General features: G+C 43.8%; 1 protein-coding gene across 5 annotated transcripts in view; it reads left to right on the top strand.

Moving 5' to 3' along the window:
- The window catches only part of LOC121564724 (arf-GAP domain and FG repeat-containing protein 1), a 41,424-nt gene that overhangs the window by 14,293 nt on the left and 10,471 nt on the right, over positions 1-16,660 (top strand). For 2 of the 5 annotated variants that reach the window (XM_041875862.2, XM_041875859.2), the window contains exons 5-9: positions 5,436-5,616; positions 9,169-9,279; positions 10,225-10,311; positions 15,389-15,578; positions 15,921-16,000. In XM_041875862.2, coding sequence (XP_041731796.2) covers positions 5,436-5,616; positions 9,169-9,279; positions 10,225-10,311; positions 15,389-15,578; positions 15,921-16,000 — 649 coding nt within the window. The remainder of the gene's footprint in view (positions 1-5,435; positions 5,617-9,168; positions 9,280-10,224; positions 10,312-15,388; positions 15,579-15,920; positions 16,001-16,660) is intronic. The other 3 variants (XM_041875866.2, XM_041875869.2, XM_041875870.2) reach the window with 3 other exon arrangements.

Here is a 16,660-nt window from a genome sequence, read left to right as displayed (position 1 = left end):
ATAATGCGTTGGAGCCAATCAGCTGTGTTGTGACAAGGTAGGGGGGGTATACAGAAGATAGCCCTATTTGGTAAAATACCAAGTCCATATTATGGCAAGAACAGCTCAAATAAGCAAAGAGAAACGACAGTCCATCATTACTTTAAGGTCAGTCAATACAGAACATTTCAAGACCTTTGAAAGTTTCTTCAATTGCTATGATGAAACTGGTTCTCATGAGGTCCGCGACAGGAATGGAAGACCCGGAGTTATCTCTGCTGCATAGAGTTAACAGCCTCACAAATTGCAGCCCAAATAAATGCTTCAAAGAGTTTAAATAAGACACATCTCAACATCAACTGTTCAGAGGGGACTGTGTGAAGCAGGCCGTCCTGGTCGAATTCCTGCAAAGAAACCACTACTAAAGGACACCAATAAGAAGAAGAGTCCTGCTTGGGCCAAGAAACACGATCAATGGACATTAGACCGGTGGAAATGTGTCGTTTGGTCTGGAGTCTAAATTTGAGATTTTTGGTTCCAACCGCCGTGTCTTTGTGAGACGCGGTGTGGGTGAACAGATTATCTCTGCATGTGTATTTCCCACCGTAAAGCATGGAGGAGGAGGTGTTATGGTGTGGGGGTGCTTTGCTGGTGACACTGTTCGTGATTTATTTAGAATTCAAGGCACACTTAACCAGCATGGCTACCACAGCATTCTACAGCGATACGCCATCCCATCTGGTTTGGGCTTAGTGGGACTGTCATTTGTTTTTCAACAGGACAATGACCCAACACACCTCCAGGCTGTGTAAGGCCTATTTTACCAAGAAGGAGAGTGATGGAGTGCTGCATCAGATGACCTGGCCTCCACAATCCCCCGACCTCAACCCAATTGAGATGGTTTGGGATGAGTCGGACCGCAGAGTGAAGGAAAAGCAGCCAACAAGTGCTCAGCATATGTGGGAACTACTTCAAGACTGTTGGAAAAGCATTCCAGGTGAAGCTGGTTGAGAGAATGCCAAGAGTGTGCAAAGCTGTTGTCAAGGCAAAGGGTGGCTATTTGAAGATTCTCAAATATAAAATATACTTTGATTTGTTTTACACATCTTTTGTTTACTACATGATTCCATATGTGCAGTGGCGGCTCCTGAAAAAATTCTCAGGAGGGGCAATTTTTCTGATGATTTAGGTGACCTACACACATTTAAAAAAAGATATGTCCAGCAACAACATGAAGACAGGGGCAGCATATAAGTCGATACCAGAAGCATTTATTGACTGATCTCAAAAGTGTTGGCTTACCAGGGTTGGTGGAGCCCTCAGTTTCATCTTTGCCTCGCAAAGCTAACTCAAACACTCCGCAAAACTTCACACACTGGATTAGCCGGCTGAGGATGTGGCGGTTCTTGCTAATGTCGTAGTAAATATATTTGTTATAGTGAATATGGAATATGATATGTTGAGTAAAATGTTGTGCTAAGATCTATTTAGGTCAGGAGCTGGTTATAAGTTATGTTCCTATCCAATAACAATGGACAAAAGGGTCCTATCTTGTCAGCCTTGTCAGCAGGTGGCCAAGGACAACACCCACGCCATAGGCCTCTCAGTTCTTCCAACTCACGAGTTCTTGCTCTGAGGACACACACACACACACACACACACACACACACACACACAAAAATCCCCTCTCTTAGGCTGAACATTTGAAGACAGAGAACCCGACTCAGAGCCAATGCAACAGTGACAGTAGCCTGGAGGGGACCTCGCCCAACTCATCAGGACCAATCAGAAGATCAGAACTACTAGATTGAACCTACTTCATTTATTGCATAAAATGTCTGCACACAATGTTTCGGGGCTCTCTTTAGATAATAATAATAATAATAATATGCCATTTAGCAGACGCTTTTATCCAAAGCGACTTACAGTCATGCGTGCATACATTTTTGTGTATGGGTGGTCCCGGGGATCGAACCCACTACCTTGGCGTTACAAGCACCATGCTCTACCAGCTGAGCTACAGAAAGTGGATACTCATGGATGCGCATTGCAATTGTAAAATGTCAACACAATTGGAGACACCACGTCATTTTTGGAGACATGTTATTGACAGTAAACTATTGTAGATGCGACTGCTAACTAAATAAAACATTTTAGCTGGCTAGCTAATCATCTTAGCTAAATGTGGGGCAAACAATTCAGTTATTTACCGTTAATTTGAGGGATTGGGGTGAAAGAAATCGAGTTACATAGTGATACTTTACGATATACTGTATTGACAATATCGCAATATTTTAGCGCTAGTTGGCTGTACCTGCACCAAAACACCATTATTGTTCCTTCATAGCTTGTTCTCAATCTTTTCACATTGGGAGCCAATTTGTTTTCAGCACTTTTATTTCCATGACTGATCAAAACTCGTTCTCATGGCTTTCTGATCCCTCTGCAACAGACATATGGTGCGCAATAAAATCACAGTATCGAATCGCAATACGTATAGAATCATGAGACTCGCAATGCTGATGCATGTATCTTATCGTGAGGTTCCTGGCAATTCCCAGCCCAAGTTCATTTGCCACAACAAATCTCTTCGCTAGCAAACGCAATGTGTCTCCAGCAATGTTTACTTTTTTGACGTTCTATGGCATCTCCACTTTCCAAGCATATATGACCACATGTAATATTTTGGTAAGTGATGCAAATAGTGAACTATGTAGGGCCAGGATGTAAAATATATGTAGCTGCAGCAATTTCTCTTATCTGATATGGTAAGTAATGGGGCTTGATTTATAGCTCCCTAAGAGTTTGACGAACGGGTCCGTGAACGCGATTGCAGATATCTTTACCTCTGAATAAACTGCCTTATATTATACAATTATCCACCTTGTCCAAAAGTCTCTACTTTTTTCTCCGTTCTCCAGTAAACTTGTTTTATCAACAATAGTAAGGTTCAATGACACAGAAAGCAGTTCAATGTCGGGTACAGTCGCTCTCTTACCAGGATCGCGGTCCGCTCTGACCAGGGTGAAGGTGGCCGGCTCCACCTCTCTGCCAGCAGCGTTTTCATTATTTAGTCCGTTCGTAGCGGGTATGTACACGATCAACAAGATCAGTCCAAAACCGAAGATCAGTCCAAAGCAGAATGTTTGCAGAATGTTTGTAAACTAAGTCTACAAATTAAAAACATAAAATAACGCCACACTGCAGGTCGCAACATAGACGCTGATAGCCGCCATTGTCTTAGTTACGTTCAACGTTACGTCACGTATGACGAAAGCGCGTAAGTGCATGCACACAGACACCCATAGAGAATGTATTGAAAGCTTTGAAATGTGAAAAAAATAGATTTTACATGACAGGCTATGAGAGACTTCTGGGCGATTTTCAACCTGACTGAAATCGCCCAAAAAACGGGCGGGGCCATTTGAAGCACGACTTTAGCCTGATTTGACATTTAGTGGCTGGCAGATCAGACGTGAACACTGATAACTGCTGTTGCCGTGATATAATTTTTTATAAATTTATAAAAAAAAAGATATATATATATTTTTATTTTTTTATTTTTTATAATTGATTAGAAAAAAAATCCCTTCCTTTTCCCGTTTGGCAGTGCGTCGCCCATATCGCCCTATTGAACAAGCCGTCCCTGCATATGTGTTATTTCATAGTTTTGATGTCTTCACTATTATTCTACAATGTAAAAAATAGTACAAATAAAGAAAAACCCTTGAATGAGTAGGTGTGTCCAAACTTTTGATTGGTAGCGTATACAGTTGAAGTCGGAGGTTATACACTTAAGTTGGAGTCATTAAAACTCGTTTTTCAACCACTCCACAAATGTCTTGTTATCAAACTGTGGATGTAGTTCAAGGCCTACCTTCAAACTCAGTGCCTCTTTGCTTGACATCATGGGAAAATCAAAAGAAATCAGCTAAGACCTCAGAAAAATAATTGTAGACCTCCACAAGTCTGGTTCATCCTTGGGAGCAATTTTCAAATGCCTGAAGGTACCACCTTCATCTGTACAAACAATAGTACGCAAGTATAAACACCATGGGACCACCAGCCGCCATACCGCTCATGAAGGAGACGCGTTTTGTCTCCTAGAGATGAACGTATTTTGGTGCGAAAAGTGCAAATCAATCCCAGAACAACAGCAAAGGACCTTGTGAAGATGCTGGAGGAAACAGGTACAAAAGTATCTATATCCACAGTAAAACAAGTCCTATATCGACATAACCTGAAAGGCCACTCAGCAAAGAAGAAGCCACTGCCCCGAAACCACCATAAAAAAGCCAGACTACGGTTTGCAACTGCACATGGGGACAAAGATCGTACTTTTTTGAGAAATATCCTCTGGTCTGATGAAACAAAAATAGAACTGTTTGGCCATAATGACCATCGTTATGTTTGGAGGAAAAAGGGGGTAGCTTGCAAGCCGAAGAACACCATCCCAACCGTGAAGCACGGTGGTGGCAGCATCATGCTGTGGGGGTGCTTTGCTGCAGGAGGGACTGGTGACTTCACAAAATAGATGGCATCATGAGGATGGAAAATTATGTGGATATATTGAAGCAACATCTCAAGACATCAGTCAGGAAGTTAAAGCTTGGTCGCAAATGGGTCTTCCAAATGGACAATGACCCCAAGCATACTTCCAAAGTTATGGCTTAAGGACAACAAAGTCAAGGTATTGGAGTGGCCATCACAAAGCCCTGACCTCAATCCTATAGAAAATGTGTGGGCAGAACTGAAAAGGCGTGTGCTAGCAAGGAGGCCTACAATCCTGACTCAGTTACACCAGCTCTGTCAGGAGGAATGGGCCAAAATTCACCCAACTTGTTGTGGGAAGCTTGTGGAAGGCTACCCAAAACGTTTGACCCAAGTTAAATAATGTAAAGGCAATGCTACCAAATACTAATTGAGTGTATGTAAACTTCTGACCCACTGGGAATGTGATGAAATAAATAAAAGCTGAAATAAATCATTCGCTCTACCATTATTCTGACATTTCACAATCTTTAAAAAAAAGTGTTGATCCTAACTGACCTAATACAGGGAATCTTTACTAGGATTAAATGTCAGGAATTGTGAAAAACTGAGTTTAAATGTATTTGGCTAAGGTGTATGTAAACTTCCGACTTCTACTGTATGTGATGGGATGTATAGACATTATGATTGGATGTATAGACTGTTTTTGGTCAGGTCAGGTGTTCAGGAAACCCTTCTCGCTCTAGTAGTCAAAACATATCTCTGTGAGTTGCTTTCAACAAGATAACCAGTGTGAAGTGCGGATATCTCTGTGAGGTAACTGGGTCATGTTTAGCACGAAATGGAGTGAAACAGGGAGGTTCCATCCGAACTTCTGTCCAATTAGAAATGCCTGTTTTTGTTTTCTGTTGCAAAGCGTTTTGATACGGCATGCCCTAATGAACACAGCCCTGTTGTCTCTGCAGTCTCCGGTGGGGAGTCGTGTGGCCCAGGCCCTTCAGCTGAGCCAGCAGCAGTTCCACGACAAGAAGTTTGACCTCCTCAGCGACCTGGGCGGAGACATTTTCGCCGCTCCATCCCACTCGCAGACGGCAGCAGGCTTGGCGGCCAACTTTGCCAACTTTGCACATTTCAACAGTCACCCAGGTAAGCAGGAGGAGTGTCACATGCTGCACCGGACCCTGGAGCGGTCACTACACCTTGAGTCATTAAAATGCTGGGCACAGTGGTTACATCTACTGCATAGTGCATGGAGTTAAATGGTCACTTATGGTCATACTTATGGAATTAGAAAAAGTAAATTTCCTGAAAAATATTTGGGTGCTTTCTTCAGCTGTCCAAAAGTGTGTTTTATGGTAGTGGGAGAAGCTTTAGAGACTTTATGGTTTCCTTAATTTCAAGAGTATTCCCCATCACTGGTCACCCCCCCAATCACACTGGTCTATGTAAGGCATCGCCAGACACTATAGAATTCTCACATGGCTATGGGCGGTCAGTCTCCATGGTTACTAATGAGGCCAGCGTGAAGCTGTTAGCGTGTGTTTGCTCAGAGGATAATGTTTTCACATTATAGTGTGGGCAGAAAGGCAGCACCAAGTAAGCACACATGAGGCTTAAAGACACACACACACTCAAAAAAGGCACATCACAATTATACTCAAAATTAGATTTTTTGAAAATATAAAATGGACAATAATAACAATAATAACAATAACCTACACACTTATTAAAAGTACTATACCTAGCAATCCTTTCCTATCCTATCTTTCTACTACTTTGACAAAATAAATCAGAGATTCACAGGAAGCCCATCTCTACAGCCAACTCCCATCACCCCCGGATGGCTTCCAGTTTCACCATCTCTTTATCAGAAAATACTTGTAAAACTCCATCCTCGTAGAACTCCATCCTGACTTTTCTATAGAACTCCACCTTGCGTATTATCTCCATGCGCTTGTGGAACAGATGTTGTTTCTCCTGCTCAGGCAGGTGCTGGTTGTGGTAGCAGAAGCTGGCCATGTTTAGGGACTTCCAGTAACACTCACAATGCCAGATCTCTGAGAAAATGGGGAGGACCTGACGTAAAGTTACAATAAAACCATGTATCTACATGGAATTTGAGAAATACACAATAATAAGCCAAATCAAAACAGAAATGAACCAAATTATGATAAGAATACAGTATTTGATGCTTACCATTGTTGATGGAATTTGAAGTTCTTGCAGGAAGATACTGATGTCTCTGTGCCATCCATGGAACGGACTGGTGAAATCGCTGGGTGTTAAAGTTAATTTATAAAACAATTTATAATCTTACATAGCAGAAGCAAGTCGCACGTTTAGTCTTGAGGTTGTTGCCACCAAAACTGAGTTCCAAGTCAACATTGGTGCCTGTCAACCAAACGTTCTAACATTCTAAATTCTACTGAAGTTGCTCTTCAAAATTGTGATATCATTATATTCTAATGTAATTGTAGTATTCTTATGAATAGAATCACCATGGCAAAGAAATAAAATGGGTTTCAAATCAACACTTGTTACTCTTACCAACCAAATATTCTAAATTCAAAGATTCTACCATAGAGATCATACTAAATATTAATCAAATCAAATCAAATCTTATTTGCCACATGTGCCGAATACAACAGGTGTAAACATTACAGTGAAATGTTTACTTACTAGCCCATAACCAACAATGCATTTTTGTAAAAAAAAAAAATTGAAGTGTTTAGTAAAAAAGAAATAAAAGCAAATAACTAAAGAGCAGCAGTAAAATAAAATAACAGTAGGGAGGCTATATACAGGGGGGTACCGGTGCAGAGTCAATGTGCGGGGGCACCGGCTAGTCGAGCTAATTGAGGTAATATGTACATGTGGGTAGAGTTAAAGTGACTATGCATAAATAATAAACAGAGTAGCAGCAGCGTAAAAGAGGGGGGTGGGGGTGGGGGGGCAGTGCAAATAGTCCGTAGCAATGATTAGCTGTTCAGGAGTCTTATGGCTTGGGTGTAGAAGCTGTTGAGAAGCCTTTTGGACCTAGACTTGGCGCTCTGGTACCGCTTGCCGTGCGGTAGTAGAGAGAACAGTCTATGACTAGGGTGGCTGGAGTTTTCAGGGCCTTCCTCTGACACCGCCTGGTATAGAGGTCCTGGATGGTAGGAAGCTTGGCCCCAGTGATGTACTGGGCCGTACGCACTACCCTCTGTGTAGTGCCTTGCGGTCGGAGGCCGAGCAGTTGCCATACCAGCCGGTGATGCAACCAGTCAGCATGCTCTCGATGGTGCAGCTGTAGAACTTTTTGAGGATCTGAGGACCCATGTCAAATCTTTTCAGTCTCCTGAGGGGGAATAGGCTTTGTTGTGCCCTCTTCACGACTGTCTTGGTGTGTTTGAACCATGATAGTTCTTTGGTGATGTGCACACCAAGGAACTTGAAGCTCTCAACCTGTTCCACTACAGCCCCGTCGATGAGAATGGGGGCGTGCTCAGTCCTCTTTTTTTTTTCCTGTAGTCCACAATCATCTCCTTTGTCTTGGTCACGTTGAGGGAGAGGTTGTTATCCTGGCACCACACGGCCAGGTCTCGGACCTCCTCCCTAAAAGCTGTCTCATCGTTGTTGGTGATAAGGCCTACCACTGTTGTGTCGTCAGCAAACTTAATGATGGTGTTGGAGTCGTGCCTGGCCATGCAGTCCTGGGTGAACAGGGAGTACAGGAGGGGACTGAGCACGCACCCCTGAGGGGCCCCCGTGTTGAGGATCAGCGTGGCAGATGTGTTGTTACCTACCCTTACCAACTGGGGGCGGCCCGTCAGGAAATTCAGGATCCAGTTGCAGAGGGAGGTGTTTAGTCCCAGGATCCTTAGCTTAGTGATGAGCTTTGAGGGCACTATGGTGTTGAACGCTGAGCTGTAGTCAATGAACAGCATTCTCACGTAGGTGTTCCTCTTGTCCAAGTAGGAAAGGGCAGTGTGGAGTGCAATAGAGATTGCATCATCTGTGGATCTGTTGGGGCGGTAAGCAAATTGGAGTGGGTCTAGGGTTTCTGGGATAATGGTGTTGATGTGAGCCATGACCAGCCTTTCAAAGCACTTCATGGCTACAGACGTGAGTGCTACGGGTCGGTAGTCATTTAGGCAGGTTATCTTAGTGTCCTTGGGCACAGGGACTATGGTGGTCTGCATAATTCTATGAATTCTACCAACTTTGCTTTGGTTGATTTTGTATTTTTATTATTCAGAATTGCCATGATGATGAGAAAGCGTGAAATGAATGGATGTACTGTGCTTCATTTAAAATCTGTTTTACATTGAACCCAGACAGTGGCACACACACTAGAAGGGAACATGAGCTTAGGTTCAGGGCAGTGCCCTATGGGAGAAGGTGGACCTGTAATCATCACATCCATTTTTGGTTTGTCATTGTCATCTGGTGCCAGTCTGTCATTAGTTCCATCTAGTTTAGTTCCATATCCCTCAATGTGTCATTTCTGTGGTTTCATCCCAAATGGCACCATATAACCTATGTAGTGCACTACTTTTGACCAAGGTGCTCTGGTCAAAATTAGTGCGCTATAGGAATAGGGTGCCATTTGGGTTGCAGTCTGTGTCATATGTGACCGTTAATCATCTCATTCATTGTTTCCTGTTTTGTTTGTCCTTTTTGATTTTATGTGTGTTTGACCCTCGGACAAACCTCCAGCTGCTCAGAACGCAAACGCAGACTTTGCTAACTTTGATGCATTTGGGAGCGCGGGTCCATCGGGTGCTTTCCCCTCGGCACCCCAAGCCCCCTTCCAGACCTCACATACAGGTAGAGCATGTTCCATTCACCTGCCTCGATCTCACACACACACTCACATGTTCACATACTCTCTCTCTCTCTGTCTCTCTCTCTCTCTCTTTCTCTCTCCGTTACATGCTCACACTCACATCAGTTCACTCACTCCTACTTGTCATGCTTTTTGTGTCCATTTTGTCTGTGTTGTTGTTTATGTTAGGAGACAGATCTCCATATGATTTGTCTACTGTCTTTCTCTGTCCCTTGTGTTTGTCTGTCTATGTCACTCACTGTCTCTCCTCCCCATTCTCACAGTCCTGGTCCATGGCTCCACGCCACTCCATTCATTTCATCACTCTCATTGGCTCTGTATTTGCTAGCTGGCTCGCTGGCTGCTCAAGGCACACACTCATTCACTGGCTAGTTTCCCCATCCATTGTCAAGGGAATTCATTTTGAATGTACCACACCGCCCTCTGCTGGAGACTAATGCCTGCAGTCTACAGATCACCTCTTGACTTCTACATGGTGGTGGATGGGAAAGCACTGGTCTCTGGGTGCATCTCAACACTCAACAGTGGCGTCCTCTCCTTGTCTCCTTTCCTTCATCCGCACTGATCTGAAAGAATCAAACAAATGTACAGTTAGACCTCTATCTGTCATGTCTGCTTTCACCTATCCTATATGTTTTCAGATCTGCACAGATGAGGAAACAAGGAGAGGAAACCACTTTAGACTTGAGATGCATCCCCTCTCTCTCAAGACTCCTGCTCTCACTCACACTGATCACTACACTGCCTGGCCTGGCCTCCGCTTTCACACTGGCTCCATTCGCTCTGTTATGATTTCATTTTGCTTTTGGGTGATGTTCACACACTTTTTTTCCCCCTTTTGGTTGATATTTCTTTCTGTTTTTTCCCCCACCCTGTCTCTGGTACTCATTTCCCCCCCCCCGCTCCCCTCCTGTTTTGGCTGCAAGCGTTCACGTCCCTCTCATCCAGCCGCAGTGTGGGTGAGTTTGCCACCGCTGGCACTGTTCTACCTCACCCGGGTGCAGGTGCTCACAGTAAGTTCTCTCCATCTCACTGGGCTTAGCCTCTAGCTAACACCTAACTGCCCTTTCTCCCCTCTGTCTGTCTGGTAGGCTCTAAGGGTTTTCCCATATCAATGTCTGTGGTTGTTCCTATTGATGTGTGTGTGCCTGTCTGTCTGTGGATGCGTGTGTTGTATGCTCTTTGGTGTTTGCTGACCTGTTCATATCCAGAAGTACAGGGCCATTGGTGCAAAATAACATGATGTCATGCAGTCTAAACTGCAGCCAGCTATTGAAAGAAAAGATGGCCAACTATTACCTCAGCCTCTGGAATTCTTATCCTGCAGAAGATCATCTTCAGAATGATTTGAAAGATATTTCTCCACCTATGTATTGTACTAAGATCTTGTAACAGTGTAGGTAATTCAGTAATTCACTGTAGATGTATTAATTTGTCAGACAGGAGCGTAGACAGGATTTCGTATTCCATAGGAACAGTCAGGTTCTACCCTCAAACCACTCCCAGTGAAGTGATGCTTCTTCTCTTCCTTTACCTCAACTCTCACTCTGTTTCCTCAGACAGTGACCAACCTCAGTCTCTGTGCCTAACTAACCCTCAGGGTAAGATCATTGTTAAGAAAGGCAACAATCATCCTACAAACACACTTGAAGCCACTGTGTGGCTCTTGTGACAGTCAGACTAAGGACCATGACTGCTGTTGGGCTCATTTCAAGTCTGACACAGTTGACTCCATTCGATCTGGGGCCTCCTGTAGCTCAGTTGGTAGAACATGGCGCTTGCAACGCCAGTGTTGTGGGTTCGATTCCCACGGGGGCCAGTATGAAAAAATGTATGCACTCACTAAAACTGTAAGTCGCTCTGGATAAGAGCGTCTGCTAAATGACTAAAACCTAAAATCTTATACTACTCAACATTATAATGCAGATCCTTTCCACTGATTTCAGGTCAGATGAAGCACAGTGCTGTTGTAAATGAAAGATGACACTGCTGTACATCCAGTAGCACACAGTGTTCAATCCAGCCCCCCAGATTTCCGCTGCATGGTCAGGAACACACACCCAGGCCCCTATTATGTGACTCCTCTCTGTCATCTCTTTCTCTCTCGCAGGTAGCACGTCCTCGGGGGGCCTAGCTAACTCTAGCAATTTAGTTAATTTTGAACACTTCCCCAAATCCTGTAGCGCCGACTTTGGATTCTTCAGTTCCTCTTCCCAGTCCCAGAGCCAGAGGAACTCCTCCACCGCAGGACTGCCCAATGGGCTGGTAGACAGAGACAGCGGCACTACTAGCGTCCCCACCGATAGATACGCAGCTCTTTCTGACCTGGATACCATCTTTAGCTCTGCCAAAACGGAGCAAGGTAAACCTCTCCCTGCTGCGAGCCAGCCTCCACTCACAGACTTCAAGATGCATCAAGTAGAGTGAGTTTGCTATCGGGTTGGGGATGATGAGCTCATGCATGGTGTAGAATAGATAAAGTCCGGGTCCCATCCTTTCTAAACCAGCAGTTACAGTGGGTCTTCATTTAAAAGCCACAGCACAGCTTGCGGGATGCTGCAGAATGGTATGGCATTTTGGAGTGCATGATGTCATAGTATTTTACTGTCCGCCATTGTTGCTATTAGTGCTAGTTCAACCACCAGAGGGCGTCTTTTTGAAGCTAGTTGGTGCTTGCTTATTTTTCCAAATAATCCTACAGAGGTCCATGCAGGCCAGACGTTTTGATTGCTATACCCTATCCAAAAGAGCATATTCCAAGGTTTTTAATTAAGCTAGTTTTGCCAAACAACACAAAATGTTTTCAAAATCGAACGTTTTCCTAGAATAACCACAGCTCCATGCCTACTGATGATAATCAGCAAATACCATTTGTGGAAAATATCCTCAGCTACTATAGCACAGATAAATACATTTTAAAACATGCTATTCTGTTCTTTTGAAATACATTGTCTTAGTACCATGTTTTTTATGACCTCCCTAAACAAGATATTAATAGACTTGATTGTGTATATTACATTGATTTATTAGACGGGTGGCTATTGGTAGGCTACTCATCAAGTCCCGGCTATTGGCGCTTTGAGGATTAAATTATCAGAAAGTTTTAGTCTTTTAGGGTATTTATCTCAATATATGCCTACTGCTAGAGTGTAAAATACACATATTTAGGAAAAGTCAGGGACAGGTGGGTTCAAGGATTTAATTGAAGTGAAGTTATTGAAATGGCATGGAGCTGTAGGCCTCTGGGTCCCGTTTACTGTAGCTGTCTTAACGTAACTTACTTATTGGCATAAAGGCCTACTTCATTGTATCAATCATTCATTCATTTGTGCATGTCATCACACAGCATACAAGTCATCCATGTCTTTAAATACAATCAAGCATTTTAGTTATAAAACGAAATAACAAAGGGAGACTTGAATAATTAAACGTTGAATGAACCGCAACATGTCGGCTTAAGCGATTGAATTCACGAATGCATTTGACAGTTTTTAATCTTGGCAGTACTAAAGACTTTAAAACCATTTTTTGTTAGAACAGACTATATGGGAATGATTATAATTTGTTTGTAAAAGATAAATTATTGTATTTGTTGTGCTGTTTATACTGTTATAAATGTAGCTTAATGAAATGGATTAATATTATGGTGTTTCTATTCCAAGAAAAAATGAAAAATGCATTTTACAGTAGCCTATGTAGGCCTCAGGGTTTCCGTTAGGAAAATGTGGCGCTGTACAACGTGACTGGTCGGGAGTAGGCTACTTAGCGACTGCGAGTGAAGAGCAAAATAATCCTAACATTTCCACAGCCAAATTGTAGGCTAACCAATATCCAAAGTGAGGTTCAGTGAAAATAAAAATCTGATTGATTTTTATCAAGACCAGTCCCCATGCTTGTCTCAAAGCAGCGCGAAACGGTGCTGAAATAGTTGGCCACACGTAATTGATCTCAGGTGCATCCTGTTTCCATTGATCATCCTTGAGATGTTTCTACAACTTGATTGGAGTCCACCTGTTGTAAATTCAATTGATTGGACATTATTTGGAAAGGCACACAACTGTCTATATAAGGTCCCACAGTTGACAGTGCATGTCAGAGCAAAAACCAAGCCATGAGGTCGAAGGAATTGTCCGTAGAACTCAAAGAGGATTGTGTCGAGGCACAGATCTGAGGAAGGGTACCAAAACATTTCAGCAGCATTGAAGGTCATCAAGAACACAGTGGCCTCCATCATTCTTAAATGGAAGAAGTTTGGAACCCCCAAGACTCTTCCTAGAACTGAGCAAATGGGGGAGAAGGGCCTTGTTCAGGGAGGTGACCAAGAACCCAATGGTCACTCTGACAGAGCTCCAGAGTTCCTCTGTGGAGATGGGAGAACCTTCCAGAAGGACAACCATCTCTGCAGCACTCCACCAATCAGGCCTTTATGGTAGGGTGGCCAGACAGAAGCCACTTATCAGTAAAAGGCACACGACAGACCGCTTGGTTTGCCAAAAGGCACTTAAAGGACTCTCAGGCCATAAGAAACAAGATTCTCTGGTCTGATGAAACCAAGATTGAACTCACGTCTGGAGGAAACCAGGCACCGCTCATCACCTGGCCAATACCATCCCTACGGTGAAGCATGGTGGTGGCAGTGTCCTGCTGTGGGGGTGTATTTCAGCGGCAGGGACTGGGAGACTAGTCAGGATCGAGGAAAAGATGAACGGAGCAAAGGACAGAGAGATCTTTGATGAAAACCTGCTCCAGAGCGCTCAGACTGGGGAGAAGGTTCACCTTCCAACAGGACGACGACCCTAAGCACACAGCCAAGACAACGCAGGGGGGGCTTCGGGTCAAGTCTCTGAATGTCCTTGAGTGGCCCAGCCAGAGCCTGGACTTGAACCCGATCGAACATCTCTGGAGAGACCTGAAAATAGCTGTGCAGCGACGCTCCCCATCCAACCTGACAGAGCTTGAGAGGATCTGCAGAGAAGAATGGGAGAAACTCCCCAAATACACGTGTGCCAAGCTTGTAGCGTCATACCCAACTCGAGGTTGTAATTGCTGCCGATGGTGCTTCAACAAAGTACTGAGTAAAGGGTCTGAATACTTATGTAAATGTCATATTTCCATTTTTATTTGTAATAAATTAGCAAACATTTCTAAAACCCTGTTTTTGCTTTGTCATTATGGGGTATTGTGTGTAGATTGATGAGGAGGGAAAAAACAATTTAATCCATTTTAGAATAAGGCTGTAACATAACAAAATGTGGAAAAAGTCAAGGGGTCTGAATACTTTGAGAATGCACTGTATGGTAGCTCCCTAAATGTCAACCGGAGAAACCAGTAGCCATTTGACATTATTTCGAGATATGCAAGAGAGACCTTAGCAAGCTTATGACATAACGATGTAAATCTGTGGCCGTATGTATCAACCTTCTCGGAGTAGGAGTGTTGATCTAGGAGTCGGAGTGTTGATCTAGGAAAAGGGCCCCCCCCTGTCCATTAATCCCATTCATTGTGATCTAAAAGGCAAAACTGATTCTAAATCGTCACTCCTACTCTGAGACACTTGATACATACGGTCCCAGATGCTCATAAAAACCCACTGTTAGAATCTGGCTTTCTGGGATTCCAACACTTTTGCGCCCCATCTGGTCAGTCATGCCATCCGATTGTCTGGTCCTAATGTCAGCTCACCTGTCATCTGAATTGCTATGGTTACCTCTGAGTGAAAAACCTTTCTTAGCACTGGGGTATCTTACTTGTATTAGAGTTTTGATATCGATTCTCTCCTGACCTGCACCTTGAGGACTATGGTCTAGTGGAATCCAGCATTCCACTTCTGACTTCTAGATCACACACGTTCGTTCATACAATGAAGAGCTACAAGAACTAGATCACAGTTTGTTTTGATGATGGTGACGTTGCTTGAGTGTGGAGCTGTCTGGATTGTGGCCCTCGAGGAGCAGGATTAGGTCTCCTTTGTGTGGGCATGATGTGTTGTTGCTCTCCCTGCCGTGGGTGGGAGACAGATGGAGTTACTAGCTTCTACAGTACTCTCCTGGCCTCCCTGTGTTGTAAACCAGCCTGTGTGTGTGTTTTCAGGAGGTAGCGTCCCTAGCGGGGTTCCGGGCTCTCTCCCCCCGGTGGCGTCGGCAGGACTGCGTCACCCCCAGAGTCAGCTGACGGGTACGTCGGCGGCAGACCGCTACGCCGCGCTGGCCGAGCTGGACAACGTGTTCGGCTCGTCGGCCCCCGCCACCAGTGTCTACAACACCATCAGCACTTCTCAAGGGTACGAGAACACACCATCAGATTAATTCAACCTCTTTCCATTACCCTATAATCTATGCCTTGAGTTCTTTCTGTCTGTCTTTCTGTCTCATATTCACATCTTTGTAAATATATAAAGCAACTTTCTTGTTACCATCAAGTAGGGCTATCTTTCAAAATTATAGTCAGCCCTCTCACCTCTGTCTCTGGCTGCATCCCAAATCGCACCCTATTCTCTAAAAGTGCGCTACTTTTAGCACTACTGCTAGGGACCATGTAGGAAATAGGGTGTCATTTGGGACGTGGCCTCTGTCATGGTTAGTCATTGTGGTCACTCTAACGCCAGTGTTGTGTTGTGTACCAGGGGGATGTTTGGCCCTGTGACAGGAGTCTCGTCAGCCCAGGCACAACAATGTGTGTCCAGCATGCCCCAGGGTTTTGGAGGTGAGTGACAACACTACATGTGTGTGTTTCCATTCCCTACTCTTTCCCACTTAGTGTGCGTTACACTACTTCACTCTCCACCTCGGGTTTACAAATATTGGATAGGTGTAAGCATGGACAATATGGAGTTTTCTTCATATTTCACTCACTGTCTTGCGTCCATTACTTTTCAATTCATGAGGGGAAGTCAACTGTTGTGGAAATTCACCACTAAGGACTCAAAGTCAAAGTAAATGAAGCAATCTTTATTGCTTACACTTGTAAAACTATTGCAGTATAAAGGTTTAACTTAAGACCTTTGCTTCATACAGTTACACACTTTCATTTATGTAAGTTCTCCATCAATGTTATCACACACACAAGGACAAATAGTCCCAACATAGCCCATTTTGCAAGGTTGACAGACTATGATCCAAACATAGTTGACAGCCAAACTGTCACCTCCCAATCGTTATCTTCATTGCCAGAGTAGCTTCTAGCGGTTTCTGATAATGACATTTCAGCTGGAGCTTTGACTTTCTCTTCCTCCTTCGGGTTCCTAAGAGAGTGACAGCAAAAGACTTGAAAAGAAAAAGAAAACACAAAATATGACAAGTATTAGTAATGCGTTAAGCTATGCATAATCATCATGTATGGCAAAAACCGAAGTTTGATAATATG

The sequence above is a fragment of the Coregonus clupeaformis genome, chromosome 5 (assembly GCF_020615455.1).
Source record: "Coregonus clupeaformis isolate EN_2021a chromosome 5, ASM2061545v1, whole genome shotgun sequence".
Classification (NCBI taxonomy): Eukaryota; Metazoa; Chordata; class Actinopteri; order Salmoniformes; family Salmonidae; genus Coregonus; species Coregonus clupeaformis.
This window is presented reverse-complemented; position numbering and strand designations above follow the sequence as displayed.